We start from the raw sequence: 17,630 nt of genomic DNA on the forward strand, positions 1-17,630 counted from the left end.
AGTTGGGTATCGAGAGTGATTTTTTTAGAAGCGATTTGAAAATAATTGAGAAAATAATAATAATACTCAGGGGTCTACTGGAAATATCAGTAAATGTGTATATACGTTGTATTTACACGATTATTACAAGATAGCAAAGATTTTCTGGAAGAAATTGTCGCGTAAGCAATAACCACCTTAATAAAAGTTATGAAATAAAATATAGATAATATTTGTCAATAGTAGTGTACTGTACCTACCTCTACCTACGTTTCTTCACTCACTGTTCTTCATCATGGATCCAGAAAGACAGCCACTATTGGGTCCTCGTACCGGGCAAGATGTTCGTTGCAGACGATTCAGGTACTTATATTTTTTTTATTATCAAATATACTACTAATAAGTTAAGGTCTAAAATAACTACGAAATGGGAAGATTCTTCGGGAACGGCCCATCACTACCGATCGCAGGTAGTACGAACTTAAAAAATAAAGGAATGAATGCCTCCGATTCCTGCAGACACCTCCTAATTTTATTTTAAGTTATACCCGTCATTTTCTTATCCGCCGAAAAGAAGGGATGGATGACTGACAACCGTTTTAAATTTTAAAATGAATGAGTGAATGAAAGAATAACCCAGGCGAATAAAATAGTCACCTCGCTTATATGAGTGCTGTTTTTATTTAGTAATCAGAATTTCATAATTTGTGTATGTGTTTTTTGCAGACCACTATCCTCGGAAGAAGTCCTGACTTGCCGGCAAGAGGCGACGTGGCGCCGCTGGCGGTTCTTCGTAGTAATCATGTTCTGGGCTATAATGGCCATGTTCTTATCGAGTATTGCCACCATACTGCTGCAAGCGCCTCGTTGTCCTGTGCCAAGCCCTTCGGTGGCCCCTGTCCACCTTAATTTCGCGCCTCTAATTGCAACCACTAGTGACAAACAGCCGGCTTGGATGACGTAGTGACGGGATGACGTAGTGAGCGAATGTCGTAGTGACGGGATGATGTAGTGGATGTCGTAGTGACGGGATGATGTAGTGATCGAATGATGTAGTGACCGAATGACGTAGTGACCGAATGACGTAGTGACCGAATGACGTAGTGACCGAATGACGTAGTGACCGAATGAAGTAGTGATCGAATGACGTAGTGACCGAATGACGTAGTGACCGAATGACGTAGTGACCGAATGAAGTAGTGACCGAATGAAGTAGTGACCGAATGAAGTAGTGGCCGAATGATGGGGTGACCGAATGACTGGGTGACCGAAAGACGTAGTCAACGAAAGACATAGTCACAGAAAGACATAATGACAGAATGACGTAGTGACGGAATTACGTAACATGACTTAATAAAATAAAGACGTAGTAGCTTTAAGGGGTCTTTATGTAAACTATATTTATAGCAAATATGTTTGTAACATTTATTTATAGATTGAGAAGTCAATACAAAATCACATTTACGTTTGTACAAAAATATATAACGTACACTTATGTAACTATTAGAATTATATAAACATAAGACACTGACAAATCATAATTAATACTGTAATGATATTATTAATTAGTGTTACTAGGAAACGATAAAATTACTATTAAAGTAATTGTATCTCATCTAGTTTAAATTATTATTTACGGTATTTCGAGTAATTCATATTTGTATTTACTACTCATGCGAGTCAAATTGGTACTTTTCGAAAATGTAATTTTAGGGTTGGTATCGGTGAACAGAAATGAACATGGAAGCATTTTCGTGGGTCAAAAACAACGTAACGAAAATCATACCAAGAGGAGCGGGGCTTTAAAACCATGCCGTCATACCTGGTAGTGTTGCCCGATAATCGATTATTGCAATATTATCGATTATATTGATTGTTGCAATATTATCGATAGTTTTGCAATTATTTTACAATCGATAGTGTCGATATAATCGATTATCGACACAATTAGATCTAAAAAGATTATAATCGATATAATTGTAGAAATTCCAATATCGATATTTAGATTATTTAGGGATAAATAATCGATTATTCGGGAACACTAATACCTGGCCTTTATTGCTGTGGTATAAAAGTATAAATCGGCGTGTGCCTTTTGTCGCTTACCGAAACATAAGTGGCTTTTGAATTTCAGTGTACGATTTTGCTTCTGGGAGTGTGTTTTTGAATTTTAGTGTAAGATTTTGCTACTGTCTTTTTGAATTTTAGTGTACTGTGAGTGTGTTTTTTTTTGTTTTGGTATCAATAATCAACTGTAGCGAGTATGAAGAGATTTGCTTCCTTTTATTTTCGTTCACCGATTCTTACTATAGAGATGCAGGAGTATATAGTCGCATTTTCGCATGGTATCAAGTGGACTCAGAATGAGTAGTCTATTATAGTAGAATCTAGAAATATAATTATGTAATTTAAATCTGAACTATGCAACCAGTAGAAAATACACCGCTATAATTTCATTACGTCTATATTCAAGTTTATTTATTTTTAAACATGCGGTGAACATGTGTTTAAGTACTTGGCAGTCAAGATTTGAATCGAATTATTTGAACATGGAATTCAATTTTAAATTTACGCGCGCATTTTAGGCGCGAAAACTTATGTCTTTCTTAAACGTCACGTTCACCGCTTGTTTGTTTTTTTTATTGGTGAGGCGGCGGTAATTACACATGAGGTTTTAATCTATCATCGTTGCATACGTAATTATTTCTTAATAAATGCATTTAAAATTCGAAAACAAGGTTCTGTCAAAGAACAAACTTACCGATTTCGACAAAATGTATCGATACATTTCCTTGCCCCCTATTACATGAGCTTCAAAATGGTGAGAAGTGGGTGTGTTGTATACTGTAAAACTCTGCCTACCCCTTCTGGGATACAGGCGTGGTGTTGTATTATTATAATACAACCTCATAAGCGTCAAATAATGGTTCTAGAGATTTGACGGCTAATTTAAAAAAATGAGCATAACATAATCATAATGGCTTAAAATCAGTATGGCTTAAATATTAATATGAGGTACCTCACATGTCCGTGTCATGTAAAATCTTAATACTTTCCTGTTGAAAGTAATAGCTTACTTTATCAAGTGATGATACGACAAAGCGAATCCGGTATAGAGAACAGCGCATAGAGTTGTGTTTCCTCTGAATTTCTGTTCTGGTTGGATTGTTTCACAATGTTGGTTAGTTCTTCTAGGGCTTCGTCTAGAATGTTCTGGCGTTTTTGGAATCTGAAACAAAAGATAAAACAGGATTAACAAAATATAAGTGAGTCATCATCATCTCCCTAGGGTTATCCCGTTTTTCACAGGGTCCGTTTCCCTAATCTGAAGATTTGACAGGTCCGGTTTTTCACAGAAGCGACTGCCTTTCTGACCTTCCAACCCGCGAAGTGAAAACCAGCCCAATACAGGTTAGGTCACATACCTCCGAAAATGCATCGGAGATGTGGGTTTCCTCACGATGTTTTCCTTCACCGCTGAACACGTGATAATCATTTATGATCCAAACATGAATTCGAAAACAAATTCGACAATCATTGGTTTAGGCCCGTGCAGGATTCGAACCTGCGACCTCAAAGTGAGAGTAACCGTTCTACCAACTGGGCTCACTCCACCACTCTCTACGACGGCTTTCCGTTAAAAAATATAAGTGAGTATGCATCCCAAATACGTTCAATGATCATAGATTAGAATAACATAGAATTGTTTCTTATAAAAGGACGCCACACATACAAAAACAAGACAATAACATCACTTAAAATTTTCACAAAACAATTACAAAATACCAAAAAGGATGTTCATCGATTAAAGAGCCTCACTCATCCCAAGTCGCGGCGCTGGTGTTATGTAGACACTGTTGGGTGAGGCACGAAAGTCGTGTTCCATAAATATGCGCTAATGCCTAAAGGTTAGGTTACACAGTGCGAGCAGCTGATGTGACAATAGACAGCTACTGTGCCCGTGTACTCGTATGACAGTAGCTCGACTCGCCTCGCACGGTCACACTATGCAAACTGCTGGCGTCGCAGAAGACAGCTACTATACCAGTGTACTGGTATAATTCGTTTGTATCATGTCGCCCAAACAAGAAACACTACCCGGTGTGGGCCCGAGCGTACGAGCTACTGTCATTTCGCAAAATCGTGCGAGTTGACGACCGAGCGGCGTGCGAGTGGTGTGGTGGGGGAAGGCAAGTAGCGAGTAAAAACAAAAAAAAATGTTGAAGTAACTCGAACGCGAGCAACTGTCCCACTCGCATATGACAGTAACTCGTATGATGCGGTCACACGTGCTTAGTAGCTGCACCTCAATAACTGACTCGGTCAGCTCGCATGTTAGCTCGCACTGTTTACTGCTAGGCGATTTAGATGAAAATTGTCACAAAGATCAAAACCCAGAGCCGAACATAGCAGACATGAAGTCCACGCGAACACATTTATTAATAAAAAAACACTCACGAGTGAGCCGTAGCGCGGAAGGCGTGAGGCAGGTCGTGCGCGACGAGGGGCGCGGTGAGCTGCGCGGCCAGTGCGCGCACGCAGCCCGCCTCGCACGCCAGCGCCACCACGTGCACGCGGACCCGCGCCAGCACCGGCTGCAGGCCGAGGCTCACCAGGATCGATGTTATTTGTGTGTTTATCTGGTGATAAAAAAAACATATATTTTAAACTGTAGTTTTTCTCCCCTCTCTTCTTATCGGGTTGTGGGGTGGAATACCAACCTCTAACCCTGACGGGTTATTACTGAGCCGCCAAAGGCCCCTGACATGGCTTATATAACGACTACGTACTTACATCAGTAAGTAGTAACCGGGACCAACAGCTTAACGTGCCTTCCGACCACGGGTCACCGACCAAGTGTCACTGGGAGATGTAAATAGATATATATCACTGCGTCTGTAGTCATGTCAGTGTTGGAAGATAAAAACTTACATACTATGCGACAGATGTTTAATGTATCCAACGGCCCCTGACATGACTCATGTAACAGTTATAAGTTTAAACCCAAATTTATGGCCTACATGGTTTATTCTAGGGCTTATTGACATTTTATTACCACATTTGTGTTTTCCTGTGTTTTTTTAACCATTTACTATAAATTACAGGTTAAAAACAATTATTAACTTCTTTTGATGCTTACTAGCTATTTATTTAGATCAGTATTGAGCTTTTTTGTAAAAAATTTGGACAAATAATATCCATATAGGTAGTGAAAAATCTAGTGTTTCAGTCAAGGCTTCTCTGGTCCGAAATGCTTCGTTACAAGTAATATTATAAAAAAGAAAGATTGCACACCACGCGTCCATCCCTAGCGCACCGATGATTTATGGCACCGCGGGCAGCGGGAGTTTGATTTTAGTATAGTTACCTGGTTCTCATAGTGTCTTTTGGCAGTCTTCGTGATCCGTTCACTCGCCGTGATGAAGGTGACAGAGATGCTGGGACTGTTCGACTTCTCCGTCTCACTCCAACTTATGGAGCGGTTGGTGGGAACTGCAATGTTCAAAAAATAACCTTATATTAGACAACAGAATAAAGAATCACGCCTGTATACCAAAGGGTATAGAATGAAAACAGATAATAACGGGTTCTTACCGCGTTTAAAATAGGGATTGTAAAAAGCTTGAAACGGCCTAATGTGGTGACAAAACGTGAGGATATCAGTGAGTGCGGTTTGTCGTGGTGAGTTTGGTGCGAGTTCAGATGGTTCCGAACATTCCGATATTAAAAACAAGCGGCAAAGAAAGAGGGTAGACAGATTTGTCTGCCCGTAGAAAATTATGGATCTACCTACTCCACTCCAATCTCATCAGTCATTCCGTGATCATGGCACTTGCAACAGTGTCGAAATATCGGGAGTCTCATATCCGCCGTTCTAACTGGACTGAATTCAACTTATTGACATTCAATTGAAAAAAAAAAAGAAATTTGATTTGAAGAAAAAAGAACAATAATAAAGACTATAGAGAACCGGAGAGGAAATATGATTGGCCACCTGACACAACACGATTCGTTTCTAAAAAACATCATGGAAGAAAAAGTTGAAGGATAGAGAGGAAGGGGTAGACCTAGGAGAACATTTATGAAACAAAAGAGGTGTAGGTCGTGTCGTATCAGGAGGTGAAGGATTTGGCGGAGAGAAGTGAGGAATGGCGATTACTCCACCGACAAGAGCGCAGCTCTTAAATAGAGAGAGAGACTTTGAATTCATGTTTGTTTCATAGATAATTGATATCACGTGGCAATAGACTCGCCTCCTATTACTCGTGTAATAGGGGGCTAAATATATAGACAGCCATGTGCGACTGGACTGAATTCGACTTAGTGACTTTGAATTTTGACCATATAATAATATAATACGGACGACGCTCAGTGGGTAGGCCCGTTACAAGGTGGACCGACGATCTGGTGAAAGTCGCGGGAAGCCGCTGGATGCGGGCAGCGCAGGACCGATCGTCGTGGAGATCCTTGGGGGAGGCCTATGCCCAGCAGTGGGCGTCGTACGGCTGATGATGATGAATAATACATTTAATATAACGTGGTTTCCAGGATTTGTGAGCGGTTAATGGCAATAGGCTCGCCTCCTATTACTCATGGTTAAATATTTATGTCTTCACGTTAAGTTTATGACTTCAACACCTACCCAAGTGCTCGCAGATGGCTCGACCATTAGCGACGGCGATACATTTTGCGATGGATGTACTTCTGACTACCCCAATTCGGATATAGTCGTGAGCTTATGTGCGCTTACGTGGTTTTTTCACTATAATTGGGTCGTGTACCGTCATGAACAATATCATGTACCCACTTTAGAACCCTGTCGCACTATCATATGTTTTAATTTGTCAAAACAAATTTAATGTGACATGGTTTCAAAGTGTATACATAATTATTATTACTTGTGACCGTACTAGGTTCAAGATAAATTGTGAAATTTTGATTACTAAATACAGACAGTTGACATGTAGTAAAAAGTAAGGGTAGCTACACATAGTCGGGCCGGCATAGTCGGTTCGGCAGTATTAGCCGAGCAACAAAGACGATCCCGATGTTATTAATGCACTTGTTCGGCTTGTGAAGATTGGGCAGTTCATTCGGGTTGACAATCATACGAGACTTTTTTCAAAGAACGTCTAGGGCCCTGTGCCGAGGTTTTTCTTGCAGCTTCTTTTCCCCGGCTATACAGGCTGTGAGAAGCGGCAGTAGTTTTAGGCGGATGAGACGTTCGTTATGTAAAAATTGACGATTCAAAGTGTAACTATGTTACCTACTGAATAAAGACATTTTTGAATTTAAAATTTGAATTCGATGACTGCCGGCCCGCCTAGTGAAAGCCGAACGGCTTTTTTCTCGAACATGCTACATATATTCGATTTTTACCGCCCGGCTGTGCCGATTCATGTCGGCCCGGCTATGTGTGTAGCTAACCTAACTGATTTGATTAGTTGGAAACTACCCTATTCGGTTAATAAAAAATAAACAAACCTTCGCTAGTTCTTGCTGGATCCGGATTAAACTTCTGTTTTACAAAATCCAGAACTTCGATAAATGGGACTTTGTGTTCACGAACCCTGAGGAAGAAATATATACAATAATAAATAAGTATACATATTTTAAAAGTTTTGCAGTAAATGGCATCAACTACAGCCTCCGTGGGCTAGTGGTTAGAGCGTTAGGCTTGTCGAAATCACTTTGTGAGACTGTCCTTTGTTTGGTAAGGACTTTTCAGCTTTGATGCTGCCTTAATATCAACTCAGAGTCATGGTCTGAAACATCCCCCTCTGTGTTCCTTACGTATATGAAGTATATACCGGTCTCCAGTCCAGCAAGCGACTCGGACGTGTGTGTCGTCCTGTTGCAGCACGACGGCCGCGCGACACAGCTCGCGCGCGTCGCTGCCGCTGGCGGGCCAGGTGCAGCAGGTGTGCCCGCCCGCCCACAGGTCCCTGGCCAGCTGCGCGTGTCGCGCCGCCGCCATGCCGTCGCGGTTGCTCCCCGCTGTGCCCCACACGCAAACGCAGATGAGGGCAGACTGCAAAATCATCATCATTCAGGTTAAAGAAATGTTTATTCTCAAAAGAAATTTACATTTCACTTAATAAACTAACTTAATGTAAACAAAATATTAACGGTGAGCGTGCATGAGCTGTAATAGGCTACTTGACATTCAGTGAAACTATAAAAACACCTTGAGTAATTTAAATAAACTTATTTCGTAAATAAGGCAAGAGAAAAATGGGATTTTTGGCAGCCACTTTGATACAAAGTAAGAAAACAAAAATAAGAGGGCATTCACAAAAAACACAACAGTTCGCACGTAATATGGAGGTGCATAGTAGTACGAATAGTGCGTAGCGTAGTAATTACCTATATATTTGCTATTAGTGTGAGTAATAGCAGGCGGTCGCCAGTGGCCGGGTAAACAATCATTCATTTAAGAGCCACGCACTTGTCCGTTTAGCATTCTCCATGCTACTTTTTTAAGGAAAAATAGGGCAGTATTTTAGTTCTTGGTTACCTGATATAAGTTAATAAATAAATAAAATAATACAGTTTCTCGTAGTTCGTACCGTTTGGACGAAGGACGTTATATGCGATCCCGACGACCCGATTACTCTAGCCAGAGAGGCGGCCAATCAGATCGCGACACCAAACACTTCAGGACCCCGATACCGACCCCGCCTGCGTGGTCGACGATTTCCCTCGATCAGCGCTTATCGCTATCCCACTAGGGTCGATTAATTCTTTCAAATATTTTTTCTCTCAGACGACACTCTGAGCAGAGGTTCGTGCCTAACTGGGCACCCTCAGGCCTGTTGTCTTAAACGTTGTACTGGGTGTGAGCCTTGAGCGCTCCCCATTTGTCCGGCCAAGTAGTTAATGCCATCTGCGGCAAATCTACAATAAGTCACGTCAAAAAAAAGTACCGTTTCGGAAACGTGCGACGGAAAATTCCACTTGATATCAACTCAGAATCATGGCCTCAATCACCCCTCAAAGTTTTCGTTACGATATCACTAGCACCCTGTATACATTAAATTAAATCACCATCATGACATGACCATCGGGTCTCGGATGGCATACACTTGGTCGGACAAGTAGGACATACCTCCAGGTGCTGCTGTGGCGGCGCGTCATTCTCCATCTTCTTCAGTGTGGTGGCTATCCTCTCCAAAGACATTGAGAACCCGACAGAGCTGCATCTCAGTTCCGAGCTGTCGTGGTCATTTTCCGCCCGCGCCACCTTCCAGAATTCTTCTACTAGCGCGTCGTATCTGAACAATGAAACAATTGAGTATTAATTTGAAGTCACTAGTGTCCTGTGGTTCACGTGGTAGCACAACGCTTGCCACTCACTTTGAGGTCGCAGGTTCGAATCCAGCACAGGCCTAAAGCAATGATTGACGAATTTGTTTTCGAATTCGTGTTTGGATCATAAATGATTATCACGTGCTCAGCGGTGAAGGAAAACATTGTGAGGAAACCCATATTCCCGAGAAATGCATTTTCGGAGGTATGTGACATAAGCTGTATTGGGCTGGGTATAGCTTGCGCGTCGTGTTATACGGTGCTAAGCCTGCTGCGTTTCTTATACCATGTGATCCACTACACATGGGTAAGCCGACATGACGTCACATTTTAATTTAGGTATAAGTTTCTGTGTTCGTTTTCCATGTTTCTATATAGAAAATATTTCGTGTGTGCGTTGATTTCTGATGTGATGTCATTATAATGTATATATATGTAATCCGTGTCTGTGGTGTCCTAAATAATAAATGTTTCTTTTTTTCTCTCTTTCTTTCTTTCTGATTTTTCGATCGAAACCGAGTGTTTCAAATTCAAATTCAAAAATATCTTTATTCAGTAGGTAACATAGTTACACTTTGAATCGTCAATTTTTACATAACGAACGTCTCATCCGCCTAAAACTACTGCAGCTTCTCACAACCTGTATAGCCGGGGAAAAGAAGCTGCAAGAAAAACCTCGGCACAGGGCCCTAGACGTTCTTTAAAAAAAATAAAAAGACAGTTAATCCCATGCATTCATATCTTCTAAATAATCACTAACTTTATAATAACCTTTTTTGTAAAGCTTTTGTTTAACTACTGTCTTAAAGCAGTTGAAAGGCAAATTCTGTTTACCTGCCGCCAGCAGCGATCAGGTTCCCGGTGCGGTGGTTGGGGCTGGGTTTGTGCGTGTCTTTCAACACGGTCATCTTCCAGAACACGCCGCAGTGCTGGGTCGCGTTGTAAGCCAGGAACGGCGCCACTGTCACTATACACTGGAACATGGAATAATACTACGTATAGAACGGCAACTCTCCCCTTCCCACCAGCGGCTGAGCGGTTTAACTGACACAACCCCCCCCCCCCCCCCCCCACCCAACGATCGGTCATTAGACGTCACAGATGAGTATGTACGATAACGTCAATACGTAATGTCTATGTGTGTCCGGAGATGTACAATCTGTAATCCATACCATTGGACGACCTCACCCCTTCTCGTTCTTACTTTTATTCCATTCTTAATTCTTCATTCGATCTTACTTTTCCTGTATCTCGCTCGCGCTTATGCGTTAAGCGGCACACAATAAGACATTTTTATATGGAGTGTCCTGGTTACTCACCTGACAGCCCAAAGCACGATTTGCTGATGTTCTGTGGCTCTTTAGAAGTTTTTAGGCGGAGTGTATCTGATAGTTGCTACATACTAACCTCACATCCTAAAGCCCTAGCGTTTCTATAGACAGCCTCCAGGTCATGCACCGCTTGTGCGGCAATCTTGCTCAGTTTAGCCTGCTTTACCAGCGTAGCGACCAGCTCTCGTAGCTCATAGACTGCGACGTCTGCCTCCATCAGATGCAGCAGGTTCGTCACGTCGCGGTTCGATATGCAGAGTGACGTCAAATGGGTTTGCAGTTGTAAACTTGTTATTCGACCTGGAAAAAAGATGAACCGATAAGATGGAGTTGTCCAGTGGTCTTACAAGTTAGACACAGAACCCCGGTGCTCCAGTTTGATTCACTCACAAGTAATCAGTTGTCCCTTACCGAAACTAACATCGACGAGGACCGGGTAGACGTCTGTGTGCTTGTCAGCGGGCACGCCGCATGATATCAGCAACGTCCGCAGTAGTTCCGTGTGGTTTAGATGTATGCTCACTTTGAGAGAAGTCTGTGCGGCCGCCCTGCTTGCTACTACCAGCAGTTCCGCGTCCGACCACAGGGAATCTAAGAAAAACAAAGTTTTATAAATAAATATTTGTCTACTAACACTAGGATTAAGTACCATGTTTCTAACATCTATGGACAATAGTCTGAAAATAAAGATTGTTCATAACACAGAAACACGAACATAAGATCATACTGGGTTCCCGAAGGGACATAAAACCAAAATTTGATTTCATATGATCCTAACATACAATACACACAGTCTTAAAGTGGATATGACCAATCGTTTGGCACAAGAAAAATCTTTATTCAGTTTGTAATATGTACCGTGGTAGCCTAGTTGGTAGAACGCTTGCCTGTCACTTTGAGGTCGCAGGTTCGAATCCAGCACATGCCTAAACAAATGATTGTCATAAAGGATCATAAATGCACGTGCTCAGCGAAGGAAAACATCGCGGGGAAACCCACATTCCCGAGAAATACATTTTTCGGAGGTATATGACCTAACCTGTGTTGTGCTGGTTTTCCCTTCGCGGGTTGGTAGGTCAGACAGGCGGTCGCTTCGGTAAAAAAACCGGACCACTCAAATCCTCAGGTTAGGTAAGCGGACCGTGTGAAAAACGGGACAACGCTAGGATGAGTTGGTAACGTGTGATATTTGCTTTGCGTTACCTGTCTTAGGGGTGACGATATCGAACCCGCACTCGTACATCTCCCGGGGATGGAACCCAACGTGCTTCTCCCTGTACACGCGATCAATAACGTAACGTCTCATATACTTCGTTGCCGCGTATGCTGTGTGCCTGAAAATGATAACGTTAATATTACCTTGCGGTCACTGTGGTCTTGGGGTACATTGGCTTGCTTCTCAAACGGGGTCGGGTCGAACCCCGGTACCCACATGCTTGCCTCCCACCGTCACGGCAACATCGAATTCTAACCAACCATCCGCGCTCGAAAAATTCGATTAAAAATAGAAAAAGTGCTTTTAACTGGTGAAGTGATATATCATTGGATACGGGCAGTGATTTCTTCCACGGTGGTGAAAAAATCGGCTGTAAAATAGTGACACAGTGACCGAAAAACTGCAATTGACACGTGTAAAAAACGTGTTGGAACACGTTTCGGCGTGCGGCGCCTGAAAACGATCGGCAACATAGTGTTTTTCAGTGACCAATCTGTCTGGATTTCAGTGCTCCAATTTCTTGACTTGCACCAATGAGTTATCAATTCATCATGCAGTTTTCACTAAGTCAATTGGCTCGATCGTTTTAAAGGGCGATACGGCTCAAAAAAGAAATCTCAGTGAGGTGTGGGTGAGTTTATCTTGCGATGGATGTATCTCTGACTACCTCAATTGGGATAATGTTATTATTACCTACACGTCGCTTACGTGACGAGTGAGTGAGTGAGTCAGTCAGTGAGTGAGTGAGATTTGGCTTATATTTTATAGATAGATGTCCATCGACGTAACTTATGTATTTTCCCTGGATTTAGGGCTTGTGATACCACTTTCTGCTAACTATCAGATAGTGTTGCTGACAAATCGATTATCCCAATAATGGACTATTTACCCCTAAAACCTATTTTTGAAAGAAAACATATTAACTAAATAATAAACTTTTCTTTGGAAATCAGCACAATCAAAAAACAAAAAGTGTAACTCAGGAGATTCGCCCAATCCCGTCAATCTCGAATGAGACCTCGTCATATTATGCTTCTGGGACTGTAACCTGGAACCTGACAGAGTGCAGCAGTAACTGTCAGTACTATTCAGAGGCGGAGGACAGGAGTCTTGGCTTTGAAATAGACTACTCTGGGCGCCATCCCACTCGCGCCAGACAGAGTACTGCAGGGCGGAAGGCAAGAGGGAAACTACTAAACTAAAAAAGTAGCAGGGAAAATGCTACACCGACAAGAGCGACTCTTAAATTAATGATGAGGAATTTATACCCACCTAGCAAACGGAAGCCGCAGATCATGTGGTAGATGACACACGGTGCCCGATGACGTCATCACTTTGACAGCATTCGGATATTGGTCCCAGCGCTTCGCACGCGGGATGAGAAGCGGCGGGGAAAACTCCGTCGCGCCGTGACTTCGAAACACCTGGAAGTATTTGCTGTTTTAGGTATATCCGGAAAATTCCACTTGATAGCAAGTCAGAATCATGGTCTGAATTATCCCCCTCAGCATTTATTACGGTGTCACTAACTGTATGTATGTTGGAAATGTCGCCTCCACCTGACAGATAATTAGTATTGATTGACCTGTCAGAAAATCCTTGAAAATTTTAGTGTTTTCTCTAATTATTTTCAATTCTATACTTTTGCGACGGAAAATTCCATTTCAACTCAGAATCATGGTCTGAATCATCCCTCAAAGTTTTCGTTACGATGTCACTAACAGCATGGCTCGTAATGTGTCTCACACTGGTCAGCTCTGTACATGACCGAAGAACGTAACAAAAGGAGTATACCTTGATTACAGCATCCTTGATTTGCGCCAGTATGTGCGCGGGACTATTCTTTATGCCGCTATGGTACGTGAGGTCCTCAGCTGGCGATTGGCGCTGGTCGAGGCAGGCGCCCACTAGTCTCTGATAGCCCCGGGAGCCGCGCTCCGACAGTGTGTGGGAGAGGAGGCCTGATAACGCCCCTTCCGGGACTGGCCGTGGAACGTGTTCACTTGCTAGAAGTTCAGCGCAAGTTGGGCGAAGACTCGCGTCATGGTTTAGTAGCCATCTGAAAGTAAAATTTATTAGATTTTACAATACAATATTAGATTTTACAACACTTTATTGCACCAAAATAAAAAGAAATAATTACAAATAGACTCTTAAATAAGTACATGGCAAATGGCGGCCACTGGCACGGGCAATGGTGGCACTTTAATGTTACTGTCACTGGTTCAAATCTCGCCCAGAGTTCTAAACGAACTTTGTGGCTTTGAATTCATGTTTGGATCAAAAACGATGAATGATGATGAATTGGGTAGGTCAAAGATAAATTATGAAATTCTGATTACAAGATAAATATAATGGTGACAAAGAACGTTTTCTTTTTCTATTTAAATTATTTATGAATTAACCTTGGACGCTTGCCGGAGTGACTGGCCGGAGTACGCACAGGACCGCGAAAAATGGAAAGAGGAAGGGGAGGCCTTTGCCCAGCATTGGGATCTTGTAGGCTAGATTAGAAACACTAACCTGATAACAAGAATCTGTTTAGCATTGTCCTCAGTCTCGAAGTCCTTGGGCATTCTGATATCTTTGCCACGTAGTTCAGTTAGCACCATCATTCGTTCCATGCCAGTCGCCAACGGTTGATGGAACATCTCGAACAGGATAATGCCAAGAGAATATATGTCGACTTTCTGGTTGTATATTACTTTGCTTGTGCGTTGGAGTAATTCTGGGGCTACGTAGAGAGCTGTGCCAACCTGGAAGGGAAAATTACTCTTTCAGGTTCACCTGAGTAGCCAAATAAGTAACATTGATTCTTTGATTATATTTGTGGTATGTGGTCCTGCAAGTGAGTATCGGTCCAGACTAGCACCAATGAATTGGATAGTTTCCTAGGTCAAAGATAAATTATGAAATTCTGATTACTAAACAAAGACAGATGTGAAGGTGACAAAAAACGTTTTCTTTTTTCTATTATGAATTTTAATATAGAAACATGTAAAAGTGCGACTTTTTATCAGGTTTTCTATGACGTCACAGGTTGCTTTTTCATACAAATTCTATTGTAATTTCGTGTTTTGACGTTTAGTAAAAAGTAACATTGACTAGTTGGAAATTAGCCTATTGTTGTCTTACGTACAGTTTTCAATAACATAATTGGCTCAACCATTATAGGCGGCGATACGGCTCAACGCTCAACACCTTTCACGTTGATCTAACAGAAAGCTCAGATGAAGCGCGAGCTCTGTCGTATCGTGTCGATGGCAACTAATTAGTATCGGCCCAAAACTTGGCATGACGTGTGGCGCTATCTGCAGCGCTCATCAGATCCTCCTGCGTGCAGGTGTTCGGGCACGCAGGACACGATTTAAGATGTTCCATTGTTTGGGGAACAGTGCCGCACTTGCACTTACTACCGACCACTTAGCGTGTACTGATTAGCATAATTGGGATAGAATCGTCAGCTTGTTATATTAAATTATTGATGAATAATTGTGTTAAATACAAATAAATAAAAAAATACCTGGCCAGTCAAAGATCCACCGACATCCTCTTGTTTTGTTTTTTCTGAAAAAAAAAAAAAAGAACTTGTGTGTTCTTGATTGATATTCGACTAATGATAAATAGTACATCGATATCAAAGTCGAATCAAGCGACTATCAAAAATGATACTATGACAAACCCTTACCACCTCTCAAATAAAAAATTAAACCAGGGATGAACAACAGGTGTTTAAGTAAATAATTAAATAAAAAAAAAATAATTTTGCATGGCTGTCAAATACTTATTATTTAAATTTGATTTTTTTTGAATTAAACCCACGTTCATCCCTGGTTTATTTTTTATTTGTAAGGTGGTTATAGTATAGCGCGGGACTGATCTGGCTGGATCTGTCTTACGTAGATCTATGATACTATGTGACTATCAATAATTTGCCTTTTTTTATTCTAACTTACCATCCAAAAGCATGTCAGTAAAAGCTTTAGTGGCGAGTCCAAAATCTCCTATCTTGACATGGTCATTGGAGTCCAAGAAAATATTGACTGGCTTCAGGTCTCTATGTATCATGCCTCTCTGGTGGACGTGGGCTAAACCTTCCACGATCTCTCTAAACAGCCTCCAAGCCCTGAAGTTTTCTTGGTACAGACCATTGTCTATGGCCTGCCTTAGAGTGTGCTTCTCGCAAAACTCCATTTGGATGTACAGGACCTGCGTAGGAGATTCAAAACATATAATTAAAAGACATAAGACGGCACGACCCATAGTCATACCGTGATCATGGCACTTGCACCAATGTTGAAATATCGGAAGTCTCAAATCCCTGATAATAACGCGGTAACAACCCGGTATTATGTGTTTTAATTATGATGACAACCCCGTAAACCTTGTCTGTTGTACCTAAGTCTTCTCATCATCATCTCCATAGCGTTATCTCGTTTTTTCGCGGAGTCCACTTACCTAACCTGAAGATTTGAAAGGCCCGGTTTTTACAGAAGCGACTGTCTGTCTTACCTTCCTACCCACGAAGGAAACCCAGCCCAATATAGGTTAGGTTATATACCTCCAAAACGCATTTTTCGGCAATGTGGGCGCGTAACCATGACAACCAGAGACGCTACCTGCGTCCATACTGCGAGAGGCACCTCGCACTCCTCATACCCCACTTCGGTTGAGCCCCAATTGCGCTATTAAGGTCCTGTAGCGCGCCTACACGTCGTCGTATTATTATTCTGTCCCTTTCACCCATATCTCTACTCTTCTACTCTTCTTCTATCGTGTGGGTTGATGAGGTTGGTCATCCCGGTGTCAGGGTTACTATTGAGCCGCCAAAGGCCGCTGCCATGACTCATGCAACGATTACTTACTTACATCAGTAAGTAGTAACCGGAACCAACGGCTTAACGTGCCTTCCGAAGCACGGATCATCTTCCTGTCGGACAATCAGGTGATCTGCCTGTAATGTCCTAACCAAACTAGGGATCACAAAGTAATTTTTGTGATATTTCCCCACCGGGATTCGAACCCGGGACCTCCGGATCGTGAGCCTAACGGTCAACGACTGGACCACGGAGGCCGTTAAGCAATGTATGGATTCTGCTGAAATTGACGCATACCTGTTTTAATCGTTCTGATGGCGGGCGAGGCGAGTCTGGTGCGTCCTCTGAAGATATCGTCTGGGATTGGTTGTCGACGTCCTCTTCAAATGCGATGTCGCTGTTTTCATCATCGTCTTCTGGCCTTGATATAGAAATGTACAGGGTGTTAGTGACATCGTAACGAAAACTTTGATGGCTGATGCAGACTATGATTCTGAGTTGATATCAAGCGGAATTTTCCGTCGCAAAATTATGGAACTGAAAAGAATTTAGAAAAACACCAAAAATTTCATTCATTTTCCGAGAAGAAATTCCACTTGATATCAACTCAGAATCATGGTCTGAATCATCCCCCTCACTATTCGTTAGGGTGTCACTAACACTTTGTATAGCTCAGGAAAGGATGCTCTGCTGGACGGCATTAAGTAAAGAAAAAACATAAAATGCGTTCAGCTGGAAAACATCTAGTCTTATAACACATCTAAATCGGTTGAAAGCGTGACTAGCAGATAGACAGAGTTACTTTCGCATTCGTAATCTTCTTCTACCGTGTGGATTGTGAGGCGAATTACCAACCCCATCAACCCTGGTGTCAGGGTTATTACTGAGCCACCATAGGCCCCTGACATGGCTCATATAACGACTATGTACTTACATCAGTAAGTAATAACCAGGACCAACGGCTTAACGTGCCTTCCG

General features: G+C 42.1%; 2 protein-coding genes across 2 annotated transcripts in view; one reads left to right on the forward strand and one right to left on the reverse strand.

Moving 5' to 3' along the window:
• Nucleotides 1-2,447, forward strand: LOC126375345 (uncharacterized). Its single transcript, XM_050022290.1, has 2 exons — nt 1-342; nt 706-2,447. The coding sequence occupies exons 1-2, from the start codon at nt 275-277 to the stop codon at nt 941-943; spliced, it is 306 nt and encodes a 101-aa protein (XP_049878247.1). The 5' UTR covers nt 1-274; the 3' UTR covers nt 944-2,447.
• Nucleotides 2,190-17,630, reverse strand: part of LOC126375231 (eIF-2-alpha kinase GCN2) — a 27,136-nt gene continuing 11,695 nt past the window's right edge. The window contains exons 13-28 of the mRNA XM_050022132.1: nt 16,950-17,073; nt 15,792-16,044; nt 15,359-15,402; nt 14,359-14,591; nt 13,630-13,894; nt 13,108-13,259; nt 11,823-11,953; nt 11,031-11,210; nt 10,696-10,919; nt 10,123-10,262; nt 9,089-9,254; nt 7,791-8,011; nt 7,465-7,550; nt 5,348-5,472; nt 4,438-4,619; nt 2,190-3,208 (exon numbers count right to left, since the gene is read on the reverse strand). Coding sequence (XP_049878089.1) covers nt 3,061-3,208; nt 4,438-4,619; nt 5,348-5,472; nt 7,465-7,550; nt 7,791-8,011; nt 9,089-9,254; nt 10,123-10,262; nt 10,696-10,919; nt 11,031-11,210; nt 11,823-11,953; nt 13,108-13,259; nt 13,630-13,894; nt 14,359-14,591; nt 15,359-15,402; nt 15,792-16,044; nt 16,950-17,073 — 2,674 coding nt within the window. The 3' untranslated portion in view covers nt 2,190-3,060. The remainder of the gene's footprint in view (nt 3,209-4,437; nt 4,620-5,347; nt 5,473-7,464; nt 7,551-7,790; nt 8,012-9,088; nt 9,255-10,122; nt 10,263-10,695; nt 10,920-11,030; nt 11,211-11,822; nt 11,954-13,107; nt 13,260-13,629; nt 13,895-14,358; nt 14,592-15,358; nt 15,403-15,791; nt 16,045-16,949; nt 17,074-17,630) is intronic.

Source organism: Pectinophora gossypiella, chromosome 18, assembly GCF_024362695.1.
Source record: "Pectinophora gossypiella chromosome 18, ilPecGoss1.1, whole genome shotgun sequence".
Lineage (NCBI taxonomy): Eukaryota > Metazoa > Arthropoda > Insecta > Lepidoptera > Gelechiidae > Pectinophora > Pectinophora gossypiella.

Coding starts and splice junctions, on each gene's coding strand:
- LOC126375345 (XM_050022290.1), top strand. CDS start 275: ATGGATCCAGAAAGACAGCCACTATTGGGTCCTCGTACCGGGCAAGAT. Junction 343..705: donor GTTCGTTGCAGACGATTCAG/GTACTTATATTT, acceptor TGTTTTTTGCAG/ACCACTATCCTCGGAAGAAG.